This window comes from Siniperca chuatsi, linkage group LG8 (assembly GCF_020085105.1).
Source record: "Siniperca chuatsi isolate FFG_IHB_CAS linkage group LG8, ASM2008510v1, whole genome shotgun sequence".
Classification (NCBI taxonomy): Eukaryota; Metazoa; Chordata; class Actinopteri; order Centrarchiformes; family Sinipercidae; genus Siniperca; species Siniperca chuatsi.
In genome coordinates this window covers 9,050,403-9,064,418 of record NC_058049.1, presented here as the reverse complement: position 1 = coordinate 9,064,418, position 14,016 = coordinate 9,050,403, and the positions used below count along the sequence as shown (strand labels likewise).

Below are 14,016 nucleotides of genomic sequence, written 5' to 3'. Positions count from 1 at the left end.
ATGTCTTTTCAATGCCAGAATCCATTTGGACATTGCTAAAGTGCCCCCGGATAAATCTGGGTGGAGAAAGTGAAAAGCAGCTTGCCCCTCCCTCATTACAACCACTGAGGTGCCCTAAAGCAAGGCTCTTAACCCCAACTGCTCCAGTGGAGCTGCTCAGTGGCCAGCAGATCAGACTGCAGTTGTACTGGACAGCTTCCAGGTGTGAATGTGATCAGGGCGTTCCTGAAAAAGAGAGCATTGCTCTCATTGAAAGTCCCCCATGAACAAATAAATGTGAAAAAAAAAAAAAAAAAGAGCATAAAAAAGATTTTCTTGATCCAAGCACACCAATGTTGATATTCAGGTAGGGCAGGTTCTATCAAGTAGTATCTTACATTAATAATGGTGGACAGTGAAGGGTGAATCTGAGCACTGACTATCACAACCAGCAGTTATTGCAACACAATACACAAAATAACCACAGACAACTGCTCTTTAAAAGTACAATAGCGTTTATTTAACTTTAGCACTGATTAATAATAAATAACTTCAGCCAACAAACCATTATCATCTACTCTAAACACAATAAGCATACAACAATCAGTAAGCGGGTAAGGTGTGTGTGTGTGTGTGTGTGTGTGTGGGAGTGAGTGTAGAGGTGTGGGTGCAGGTGTGTGTGTGGTGCAATAGAGAATTGGGGGGGGTGCGAGGAAGATGACGGACATGACCGTGTGGATGGTCACACAGATCCACAGACCCACGAAACTCAAACAAAGGGGAGAGCCAAAATGGAGGACACACTCTAGTTGTCCTCAAGATGGCGTGGAGCACAACAATGAAGCTTACATGAAATAACACGCAGTTAAATCTATCTCTGCCCAGACACAAGCGTCTTACTTGAGATTGCTCTTGGTAACGATTTAACGCGTCAGTCCGTTTGGATTTGTTTGGCTGAGTCCTCTCAGGCTCGGACACTGACGTAGCCGGGTCTTTCGCTGTCGGTGGGTTCAACAGCAAAACTGTTCCTTCGGGGGCCGCAGAGGGAAGCAGCAGTCGACTTTTGTGGGGAAAAAGCGGGGCTCAGCGGCTGTCCTTTTCCCCATGAAGAAAACAGTAAATCCGTATCTTCCTTCTGCAGGCAAAGATTATGTGGAGTACAACAATCGGATCCAAAAGTGTGTTCAGCAAACACAAAACAGTTGTCCAGCGAGTTAAAACTTTCCTAGGGAAATAAAAGTTCAACGTTGAGCGTCTCCTGAAGCAACTGAAGTTGCAGTGGAAAGACAGCGAATGGTCTCTGGTGCCGTTTTACTGTTTGGCCTTTGTTTTCCATTCAAGCCTCTTAGTCAAGGCTTTACCTTTTCCAAGTAGGCCTCCCGTCTTTGTTCTTCACACGTGGTGAGGCCCAACACCAACCAAATAAATACAAACTTCTCTCAGAAACTAACTGCATACAAATACTTTCAGAAACTCACTGTCACTCACTATCAAGTCTTTATCATTCCCTATAACTCAACACTTGCCCACAATGACCCTCAAAGTTGTGACACATCACTTGAATGTATAGGTCACACAACAATCATATAATACTTTTTTACATTTATAATAATAACTTTATTTATATAGCACCTTTAAAAGCAGAGTGATTTGACAGACAATGCATGCAAGCAGGATTCCCAGAAGGCAGTATAACAGCAGAAAGCCAAACAGAAATGTCAAACAAAGCAAGACAAAATTAAGGTAAAATTAAGACAAAAAGACAAGATAAAAATAATGAAAAACATGACAATGGAAATAATAACAAATGGAAACAAGAAAGGAATAAAGAGATAAAAAAGACAGCATCACATAAAAGCAAGTCAATAAGATAAGTAAGAAGTGATTTAAAAGAAGTCACTGATTCTGCAAGCCTTATCTTCTCAGGCAAGCCGAGGGGTCCTGATGGCAAAAGCACGGTCACCTTTAGATTTAAGTCTCGACTTTGAAACAACCAGAAGGGCTCCACTTGAGGATGTAAGGCTGTGAAATGGCTCGTATAGGGTCAACATTTCTGTTATGTAGCTTGGGGCCAGACCCACACGTGCTTTAAAAGTGATCAGTAAAATCTTAAAATCAATTCTAAAGCGAACAGGGAGCAAATGGAGAAGCCAGGATTGGGGTGATGTCGTCTGTTAAAACCAGTGAGAAGCCGAGCTGCTGCATTCGGAACTAGTTGGAGGCGAGAGAGTGACTTCTGGTTTATGCCAGAAAGTAGGGAGTTACAGTAGTCAGTGCAAATAATCTAATCTTAATACTTTTCTGATTAGCAAAATAAATGTGGACATTATGAGATCCCATTTTGTTGACAGAGAGTGTTTGATAGTGTAGACTATAGAGCTTGGTGGCAGGCAAAAAGAAAAATGCATACAACTGGGGCTGTTATTTGCTTTTGGATTTTTTGATATTATATTGTTTGAGCCCTGAGTTGATTTTTTTTTTCATGCAATTTCTATTTGCATGGTTGCATTTTTGTTGTTTTCCAGGAGAAAATGTGGTTAAAATGCTTGCAATGTGAAGTTCTGTAGTGAATTCAGAAATTTGGATTTTATGTGTTAACGGATCAGCATGTTTTGTAATTCAAATACAGTAAGGTGCTTCCCGCAGTCATTGCAATGTCTCTTCTTTTCAAACACACACACACACACACACACACACACACACACACACACACACACACACACACACACACACATTGAATTTGAAATAAGTGAAGTAAACAGATGTTCAGTTTTATTTTAAATTTCAATATAGATGTGGTATCTCTTATAATAATGTTTGTTTACTAAGAAAGAAAACAACACATGCACATAAACAAATTCCTTTTAGTACAATTGTTTTGCATGGCATTGATACATAGATGAGGGTCTAGAAAAGAAGGGAACAGCCTTAAAACTGCATGAAACAGAAATGTAACCCTTCTCACAGCTCTTTCAAGATGAATCTTCCTAAAAGCCAGCTTGGGTAGATGCATCATAAGCCTTTTTTTGAAAACTTTAATAATAAAATGTATACATTTATAAGAATGGGATACAGAATGTGAGGCTATTACCAAAAACTATTAAATGTGATTATTTTTGAAGCATAATGATTAATTTCCTTCTCTGAAGTAACAGGACTCAAAGATATTATTCAATGTTTGCAAACAGTTTGGACAAGATATATAAATATGATGTCAAAATAATGCATAAAACATATTTTAGTTTATCCAAAATATATTAAGTTAATGACTTCTGAGGTGAAATGCAAGTGCTGCTAAAGCAGTATATTTCCTACACAGAGTGCCACACAAAAATTACATTAGCATCAATTAGCAAATCCAGTGTTTGGATTCTTAATCTATCACAAAAGCCCTGACATCAGTGTAGATCGTCTCTTCCTTTGTTGCATTCCTTCTGCCTGCTCTGCCAGCTTTCCTCCTGGTAAAGTTTGGTGTCAAATAAACCAAAGAGTCCTCATTTCTCTGAGGAAATAAAGTGCAAAAGTGAAAAAGAGAGAGAAGATTTTAATATATTTACATGTAAACAGATGAAAATTGTAGTAACAGGAGACAGAGAAACGCCCTGTGGCTACAAATTAGTTGGGAAGAATGCAACCAACCTGAAGAGACACTTAAAGCCGCTAACTGTAAGTCCTAATGTTAACTAAACATATACATTTGCTAACGTTAAGTCAGTGTTACTGGGCAGTCGGCTATGTCAAATTTACTAGCAAGCCACGTTGGCTTAGCCTGGCTGGAAGCCAGTTTTTCTCGCAAAAGTTTTCAGTTTGCAGTAGCAAATTAATGAATGAGCCTGGCTTCTAGGCTAATCTTAGCTGGGTTAATGTGTTAGCTAACATTGAATTAGTTTAAAGAAAGAAAATATTTTGACTAAAAGTTGACTTAAATGTAATGACTTTTCGTCGACTAAAACTTAACTAAAACTATGAAGGATAAAAATGACTAAAATGTGACTAAAACTAATCAAGCATTTACGTCTAAAGACTAAGACTAAATCTAAAATAGCTGTCAAAATTAACACTGCTTACCTGCTGATCACCACTGGCTGTTGCAGCATTTGTTTGCAGAGCAACAGAAGCTGTATTATGAAAGAAAGATAAATAACAGATGTTAAATAAAAGGATGGATTTCACTTTAATGTATAGATAAACGATACTGTAGGTTGAATTATACATAGTACAAATGTGAATCAAATGATGTTAGCTTTTGGGAAACACAGTTTAATAGATCGATGTATGCGTAATGTCTCTTACCGTTAAAACAAACACAGGATTTTTCCTGATAGCATGAACAAGGAAGGCTATAACAATCAGACTTATAGCCAAAGCAGCACACACCAGAAGGACAATTATATTGTCTTTCTGTGAATCACATGCGCTGACTGAAACATTAAATGAACAAATGATTAAAGTTAAGAAAAAGTAATAAATAATCCACTTCATTAGATAAGATGACATTATATAAACACAGTTACCTTCAATGTCCAGTTTTGTTCCATTTCCAAATAAGATCTCGCCACATGTGACCACAGCACAGTAATAAGTCCCAGCATCAGAGGAGCTGACGTTCTTAGAGAAGTTGTAGACACATTTCTGTGGAGAGCGAGCCTCAGGGCTCTTTTCACATTGATCACCACTGTTTCCACGAGCATAAATTAAACTGAGATGAGATTCATCTGATCCGGCTCTGAACCAGTACACTTTGTGTCCTTCTAGACACGATGTGTTCTCAGAGTCAGAGAGGACTGAACACTGCAGAGTCACTGAGTCTCCTGGATGAACTGGATCAGATGGAAAGTCTTGAGTTACGGCAGTGATATCAGATTCTTGCCCTAGGAAATCAAAAACAACAAATAATAAACATGTTTTGCTCAATTCAGTCAGGATACATTATAAGGAGGGATGTTTAGGTTGAAAAACATAAAAGTATGTAAATTGCTGATATAAATTATATATGATTATACAATTCTGAAGGCATCTGGAACTTCTGTTGCTGTATTTACCTTTGATTCTCAGAAATATTCCTTTCAAAAATGTCATGTTGCGATTTTGCACTTTTATACAGATGTAGACTGCAGTATCGCTTAACTGTGTTTTGGTAATATGCAGAACAAATGTTCCAGGCTCTTGTTTTGCTGTTATGTGATTAGTCTCATCAACACCCTCGAAATCATAGCTTAATGTTCCTCCTAAGATTTCAGGAAAGGTTCCAGAAACAAGCCTGATCCAAAATAAGTATGTTAAATGCCAAGTTCTCTGGCGGGTACACGTCAGAGTCACATTTTCTCCAACACCAACAGTCTTTGCTTCAAAGTTCTGATCGTCTGTGCATCCTGAAAATAAAATTAAAAACAGAGCAACGATTAACAACAGAGATAAATTTAAATGCTTCCTCTGTATCAGTAAAAATATGACTGTGTTTTATCTGGAGTAAATGTGACTTTAATACTTACGCCCAATTTTGACCACGAGCAGTATATAAAACAGGATCAGCATTTTACCACATGCGACTACAGTTTATTTAGACGGTACTATAAGATGGTTCACCTTAATGTACTGTATATCAAATGGGAGGGAACAATTTCAGAGCAATCTGATTGGCCTATCGTTATGTTATGTGTTTCAAAGTACTACCACAGTGGAAATATGTCAACCAAAACTTTCCAACTTAAACACATGAAACAACACCAACATCATGTTTTTGTCATCTCATGGTGGTGTTTGTTTCTCATGGTGGGCTCTTACAGTAAACAGAAAAGGTCTTGGTGATGTTGTAAATAAAAGATCTATTGTGTTTACAATATCCAAGTGTTTTGTTGCAGGACACTAAAGCAAGGATTTATTAAAACATAACCGGCTACAAATGTTCCTAGAGCCATTCTGCAAGCATGGCTAAAAATCTGCCCACCCATTCGAAACACAGAGTTAGCCAGAGAAGGACCTGCCATTCCAGGTGCCCCACATCATCAAGTGATGACCCGCCCACTCTACCTGTCAGTCATCTGTAGTGAAACACATGAGCAGGAAGAGCACAGCAGACAGAGTTACATCCATCATACAGTAACTGCTTCATTGCTATTCAGCTGGACAGAAGCCTATCCCAACATGCATTATGTGAAAGGCAGTAGGAGAGCACCACTCTATGGCAGGGCTATGACACAGTCTTTCACGCATGGGCAAGTTAGAGTTTTGTTTATTTTAAATGAAGCTTTTTACTTGCAGTAACTCCAAATATTGAGGTAATTAACATGAAAAATCCTTGGTCATCATATGTACAGTGGTAAACCCCTTCACAATAACAGGGACAGGAACACCTGACAATCTAATGCTGTGAAGTACAACACCATAGACTTACTGAACAGTTAAATCAACAATTCCCATTTCCTTTATGCATAAGACACAGGCACACACACACACACACACACACACACACACACAGTTAAATATACAGAAGAACACTCATTCAAAATATAAGCTCTACGATAAATACTTTTGTGTACTTTGTGTCCTGCTTTGTCTGTTCTGCAAGGTCACGCTGCTCTCTTCTTTATGTCTCTTCACTGACAAACAAATGCTGCATGGAAAGTTAAGCATTGTTGCGAGTTGCTGCACAGTGAGTTTGGACACCCACACCAGCTCAGTCATGCGATGTCATGACGGTTTTTCATTGCACTTCTCTGCGGTTTGGTGCCTTTTGTTGGTACAGTAGTTGCTGAGAAGAGAGGGGAGTGGTATACAGTCACTGGTCCCACTCAGATCTTTGTGGCAAAAGTAGAGGTCTGAGGTAAAGATCTGCTCCTGTGTGCATACCAGTTGTATCTTGACTCAAGGGAACTATATGTAACTAGACTATATAGAGTGATGCATGTTTCTCTTAGTTGCAAGCCTTCTCACTTCTCTTAACATTTGCCACATTAGCAATGAGCAGGAGTTTAACTATTAGATTCAATCATGATACTAATAATGGTAAAGCTTTAACACAAACCAAATGCTTGGAACTAAATGAATTTATAGATAAATTATGAATGTGACTGCTTGCCTTTTAACATTTACATGAGGCCAATATTACAGTGAATTGTGGTAAGTATCATAACCAATACACATTTTACCCTCTGCTAGAAATTGATTTGCAGTGATCTCATTGGTAACCTCCAAAACAACGTCAACAACACCAGGGGGAAATGTTCCCCAAACCAATTAAGCCAGTAACAGGAACATTCACATTTTACTACTTAGACATTAAAGCAAGAAAGCCAAGGTCGTGACCTTGAATCCAGGCCCCAGTCCAAGGCAAGTCAAATCAGTTTGAAACCCTAAATGACCTGAGGTAGGTGTCAGTGTGACCTTCAGCGTGTCTATCATTTAAAGTCCCAATCTAAATCCCAATGAATGCTGGGATAGGCTCATCAGGGCAGGAATGAACAATCAGTAGTGAATAATTCAATAAGTTTACATATAGTTAAACATATACAAGCATATATAAAACAATAAGGTTCGCTGTTTAAACTACAACTAACTTTCTGAGGCCTCTTTTACTTCTTCCTTCCTTACAACTTTAACCTCACTAAACATCCTGTTGAAGCCCATAGTCAGGTCTGTTCTGAGTAAACAGCCTTGATGGCTGGTCAAAGGTCAGAGAAATGGCCCATGTAGCTGTTGCATGTGGCTTTGCTTGTTGTTCTCAAGACAGACATGCAGAATGCCTTTACAAAGTGCTGTGAGACTACAAAGACAGGGGAACTGTGTTCATTCATTCGAGTGGTTTTCTCCAGACAATTTTCTTATAAAGTATTTTTATACATTCCAGCCAGAAAGCCACATTGAACCTGCAACATACAACGATACCTATGTGCTTCTATTAGCTTTATTTCCATCTACAGTTGTAAGAAGCTGTTCATTGTGGTGGACAAATATACAGACAACAGCTCACTGTCAAAAGCACTGTCTGTCTGACTGTCTCTGGCTGCCTCAAAAGCATAGTGTTAACTATTTATTCTCTGATTTCCAAATATTTTGAAGAGCCTCATGCCATGTTCCAACTGGAATAGTTTCTCCCAGTCTAGTTGAGTATTTCAAATAAACATATAGTATAAGCACAAAATGCATTATCTCTACTTGACAAGCTGTACCAGCCAAAACATTTGGGTACAGCTAGGCCCATCGTAACAGCAGATATGTTGTATCTTAATGTCCAGTTGTAAAATTTTGTGCGGTTAGACCAGTTAAATTTATTGTGAATTATTCAGTTTATACTGATTAATTAAGATTTAGTTAAACCTGCAATAACTGCTATTTTTGGCCTCTGGAGTCCAGCTTATGTCCACCAGGTGAATGTCCAGTATTCACCCTCTTTTATCTCTGTGTTTGGTCTCTACCAATTCCTGCATGAAATATCTGGCTATTTAACTGCTACATGTTCCACTATGTTCACCAGCTAGTTGCTAACTGTATCTATCTGCTGTTTGGTGCTGAGCAGGTAGAGTACTGTGGGTTTTTAGAGCTTTTGTGCTGAAAACTGCTGCCTGCTGTGGTCAGCAAGATTAATAATATTCTAGTATTCACCATCAGATATTCCTTGATGTTCTGGATTTTATTCTCCACTATTTTTTTTTTAACGTCATTACGTATGGTTTTCAGCTGTTAGAGAAAAATCATTTTGGAAAATATGATTGCTGCCTTGTTGACAAGAAATTGATATCTATTTAATCTCTTTGTATTCAATAGACATTGGATCAGAGTGTGTTTAGCAGCATAAAAAAATGGAGGCAGAATGAAGCAGTTACACAAAAAAAATTAACACTATCCCAACCATACTAAAGCCAACATGCCATTATGATTATACATTTCTATATTTGTCCATTTAAGTAGTTTTTAAACGTAAAGTGTGCTATACATTATCAGTTCATCACTACAATCATTCCATAAATGCATATTCCTCACCCCTACTATCACTGGTTCTAGATTTACGTAGGGCCAAGGCACCAGTAACCCCCGTCTCCATCCAGGGGGTCAGTGTGGACATTGTTGAGGACTACAAGTACCTTGGACTTCATGTGGACAATAAACTGGACTGGGCTAAGAACACTCCTTCAATATCTGCCGGACAATGCTGAGGATGTTTTATGAGTCTGTGGTGGCCAGTGCTACCCTGTATGCTGTTGCATGCTGGGGCAGCAGGTTGAGGGTAGCGGACGCCAACAGGCTCAACAAACTGATCAGTGACATTGTGGGGGTGGAGCTGGACTCTCTGTCGGTGGTGTCAGAGAGGACGATGCTGGCCAAACTACAGTATATGCCATCTTGGACAATGTCTTCCACCCACTCCATGACGTGCTGGCTTCAGCGGAAGACTCATCCCCCCAAAATGCATCACAGAGCGCCACAGGAAGTTATTCCTGCCTGTGGCCATCAAACTCTTTAACTCCTCCCTCTAAGTGTTGGGGAAACTGGCACTGATATTACTCAACTGGACATTGGATCATTAACATTACTGCATTAATGTTGATATTTATTAAACTATATTACTGCTGTGCAATATCCACTGACTAATAAGCTGGTTAAATATGCTACACTCAACTTGACAGTACACATGATTGCACTACTATTACTTACTTATATTATTACATTGTACTGTACACTTACTTAGCTTTATACTTCATACCCACTTGTACTTATTTTGATTAGGTGTTTTATAGTGTATCATATTTCGATTTGTTTTGCAGACTTATTTATTATTATGTCTATTTCTATTCTATTAGTACTTCTTCTCCTGGGTGACGTGATAGTGAGCAGCTGTAACAAAGAGTTTCCCTTCGGGGATCAATAAAGTATTTCTGATTCTGATTCTGAAATCATATTGACTTTTAAATACTTTCTGGTAGTAATTAGTTTTAACCTTAAACATGACTTGGGCTGTTTTAATATCTACCACATCTTTAAATCTTTAATTTAATAAACAGTGGGTTCATGGGTCTGTTTAAATTTCTTATAGCTTTCTTTTGAAGCACTGGATTTGCATTTCTTTAAATAAAACAGCTTCACAGTTGTTAAAAGACTTTCATTGTTTCCATTAAACTAAACTAACTACAAAAACTGCAGATGTCAGACGTAAAGAAATTGAAAGACAATAAGTGTTGCATTTCAACCTCAGTTAGGATTCAGTCACAATTAAATAATCCCAATAGACATTGCTTTGGGAAAAAAACTGTATATACTATATATTTCGGTTGCATTGTAAATGGAAATATGTGTTTGCTAAATTTGGGGGAAGTACATTTTCTACACATCAGCCAATCACTACGATTTCCACTTTGTAAACCTTGATCACCTTGACGCGAAACCTTCCATTTGGTGGGGAGACACCAGTAGTGCAAGACAAGGGTGCTGTACCACAATGATCGGAAGACTGGCTGCTTTGATTCTACTTTGTACAGGGTGTAAGTGCAATTTCTAGTGTGTGAAAGATACTACTGCAAACTGTGTTTGTACCAATTATATGTGAAAAATAACAATAGACAAGCCCTAAAGATAATTATTTAAGAGCAGATATTTATGTTTTTCATTGTTTTTGTTTTTCTGTTTGTCTCTTTTCTTCAGCTCTGATTCAAACTGCAGATGTTCCTCGCCCGATTTCTTTGACTGTGGTTAAAGTTGGTGGGAATGTTTCTTTGCAATGTCCAGTTTCTGAGATGGAAGCCAAATTCTTTCACTGGTACAAGCAGTCTCTTGGATATATGGTCCAAACAGTTGCTACAGGTGTTTATGGCAAAATAAACTGCATTGGACCATTTTGGACAACAACCCACGTTTCAAGGTCCATGAATTGAATGATCAATATTTTCTTACCATCAGTAATGTAAACAAAGACGATGAAGCAATATACTTCTGTCAAGGTGGAACAGAGTTGTCACAAGTTTTTATTGTTGGATTCTTCTTGGCTGTAAAAGGTAAAAGATATTACTTTTAATGTGTTTTGCCTATGTCAATAATCCCATATCTCCTTAGTCATACAAATAACTGAGTTAATTAATTCCTTTTTCATGCTCACTTAATAAAACTTAATAACCCACTTAATAAATCACACAGATTATAATCAGCAGACAACTGTTTATGTGAGACAAAGTCCAGAGACTGAATCAGTCCAGCCGGGCGGGTCGGTGACTCTCCAGTGTTCACTTCTCTCCAAGAACAAAGAAGACCAGTGTCCAGGTGAACACAGTGTGTACTGGTTCAGAGCTGGATCAGGAGAATCCCATCCAGGTGTTATTTACACTCACAGGAACAGCAGTGATGAACAAGAGGAAAGAAGTTGTATCTACAGTCTGTCGAAAACTATACGAAGCTCCTCTGATACTGGGACTTACTACTGTGCTGTGGTCACATGTGGAGAGATCCTGTTTGGTGAAGGAACCAAAGTGGAGACAAGTACGTCTTAAAAGTAGCATTTAAATTATAAATTAATCTTTACGTATTTAAGCAGCAGAATATATTAGATTTAGGCTGATTAGATTATTAGTCTGTATTATAAATGTAAATAAGGTGCTGAGCGTCTCTGAAAATGTTTCTGATTCCAGGACCAGAATTAGACCAAGTTGACTTTGTGCTTGGAGTTCTGCTGGCCTGCTGTGTGACTGTGATTGTCGTTCTTATTTTCTACGTAAATCGAAGGAGAGTTTGCGAACATTGCAAAGGTAGGTTGATCATACATGAGTTTTTGTATTCATAAATTATGCTTATAAGATCCAAAATTGATTACTGCCACTGACATGTTACAAGATCACCAGATCCCCCAGAGAACACAATGTCCTGTTTCAACAGAAAATACTGTACAAAATATTTAAGAGGTTACGTGGTGACATGATGTCCTGTCTCGCTTTGTTCACCCCTGTACATTAATGAGAGGATGACAAAACTCTAACTATCTGAAGGCTTTGCTTTTCTTAACAGGAGCAATGAGTGCCCCCCATCATCTTGGACATGACAAGTCAACTGCAGATCAATCAAATGATTTGGTAAATATGCTTTAAATAAATCATGTACAGTATATTCTGCATACTTGTACGGCCAATGTACACAGCACACTCTCATCACTCTCTGTGATCACCTATGATGTAATGTAGCTTAATGCACGATAATATAGATGCTGAGCTGCAGATACAATTTTACGATCACAATATCAACAGACAAAATAAACAAAAATACAGGTTACTGACAGCAGCTGTGCTGACACTGGCGATACTATCATTTAAAATGAGTGATGACAGAGAAGTTTTGAAGCAACAAAAGATTGTCATTATCAAGTACAGCCAAAATTTATGGAGTGAAATTATAGATTGTTAAATTTGTATACAAGGTTACATTTGCGTGTTGTGTTGAGAGATTCTCCACACAGATCCACAAATGCTTGCTGCGTTTAAGTGCTAGTGGAAAACTTGGACATCTGGCCATTCGGTGAATTTGTGTGTAATTTAAGTGGGAAAGACATTTTTCTAAATAGACAAAAAAATAGACTTTTCTAAATAGCTCGTCACCCCTCAATTAGAAGAAATACATTTACCAAAACTCTACACGCAAATGTACCTGATCTATGTGTTTCAGGTGATCCGTGCACACACATTTAACAATCTGTAAATAAATACAAAAGAATGTCACAAATATGTTTAGACATTTGCATGCACAGGAAGCCTTTTAAAGGGGAAATTTTCAGAACTGTGAAGTTGAAGTAAAAAATGTGTACGTAAAATATTAATATTTATTCAGGTTGTGATGTGTGCATTTGTAAAACTGTTTTACATGTGTTCAAACTGCTTAGTATTTAAATGCGGATTGGATCCCGCATTGTTGTACACATTTGTAAATCTTATTATTCATTTGTAGATCATGTAGATCACCATTTTGAGTCTAATTTAACTCCATAAAAAAAGCATCTGTTACTACATCTCAATGACCTGCAAATGCGCATTTATGCTGTAAAACACCGAAAATGTCATCAAAACAAGTCTAAACTACATTATAAATGTGGCTGCTGAAGATCAGACGCTCCGCTTCTGAAACGTCTCCAGTGGACGTTGAAACTGGACTGAGCCTTGACTGAGCCAGCGTGATGCTATGTAAATTTCGGAGTTACACTTTTTCTTTATCAGATCGTCTGGACAGTACACACAGATAATATTATATTCACCTAACTGTTGAGTTGCTACAAAACAATAATTGTTACTATTTCAGAAATTTAAACTAAAAGAGGTATAAATATAAGACTGAGAAATATACAAATATTTAAAAATATTACAATGACAAATTACATAAAAGAAAGTATGTTAAGCTCATTGTAAAGTCACTGTAAAGCAATCCTCCCCCTTATGTTCTAACTCTACATCTTGACTTAACTGGTCTTGATGTTAGAGCCCTAATCTCACACAAATATTATTATATTTTTGCAGGATGGTGAAGCAAAGGCAGTAAACTATGCAGCTCTGGATTTCTCCACAAGGAAAGTGAAAAGAGGGAAGAAGAAGGAAGAATACATGACAGAGTGTGTGTATTCTGTTGTTCGAGCAGATTACCACAACCAGCAACACACCTCTCTATAGTTAGAGTAAGGCCTGTGCACAGCTCTATACTCCAGACTTGATTCTTGATCCCCAAGTCTCTACAGGGGGCTTCACCTTATCTCATGTGTTCACATGTAACATTTTATTCCCATGAAAATCCTACACTGCTGTTATTGCCATATCTCTCTGTGATCGCTCTCTAAATAGGCTATACAATATTTAACCTAATATAAAGTGGGAAATTGCTGAGCTACAAAAATGCCAGTGAAGTTTTAAAATTATCCCCACAAAGTTGTTAAATATGTCAAATTGCAGAAAATTGTGTCATAATTTTCTTTTTTTTTTCTGGGAAAGGACTCCCATGCCCCCTGCTCTAATTGTGTGCCCCCCCCCCCAGGATGGCTTGCATGACACCCCTGGTCGCCATGTTGCATGGCCCTCTACAACA

At 38.0% G+C, this 14,016-nt stretch overlaps 1 protein-coding gene and 1 pseudogene across 1 annotated transcript; one reads left to right on the top strand and one right to left on the bottom strand.

The window, feature by feature from the left end:
* Positions 1–2,729: 2,729 nt before the first annotated feature.
* On the bottom strand, positions 2,730–5,533 carry LOC122880189. Its single transcript, XM_044205042.1, has 6 exons — positions 5,472–5,533; positions 5,022–5,351; positions 4,494–4,850; positions 4,273–4,400; positions 4,048–4,097; positions 2,730–3,481 (listed from the first exon to the last, which is right to left on the bottom strand). The coding sequence occupies exons 1-6, from the start codon at positions 5,512–5,514 to the stop codon at positions 3,454–3,456; spliced, it is 936 nt and encodes a 311-aa protein (XP_044060977.1). The 5' UTR covers positions 5,515–5,533; the 3' UTR covers positions 2,730–3,453.
* Positions 5,534–10,383: 4,850 nt separating this feature from the next.
* Positions 10,384–13,933, top strand: LOC122880656 (annotated as a pseudogene).
* The last annotated feature ends 83 nt before the right edge of the window (positions 13,934–14,016 follow it).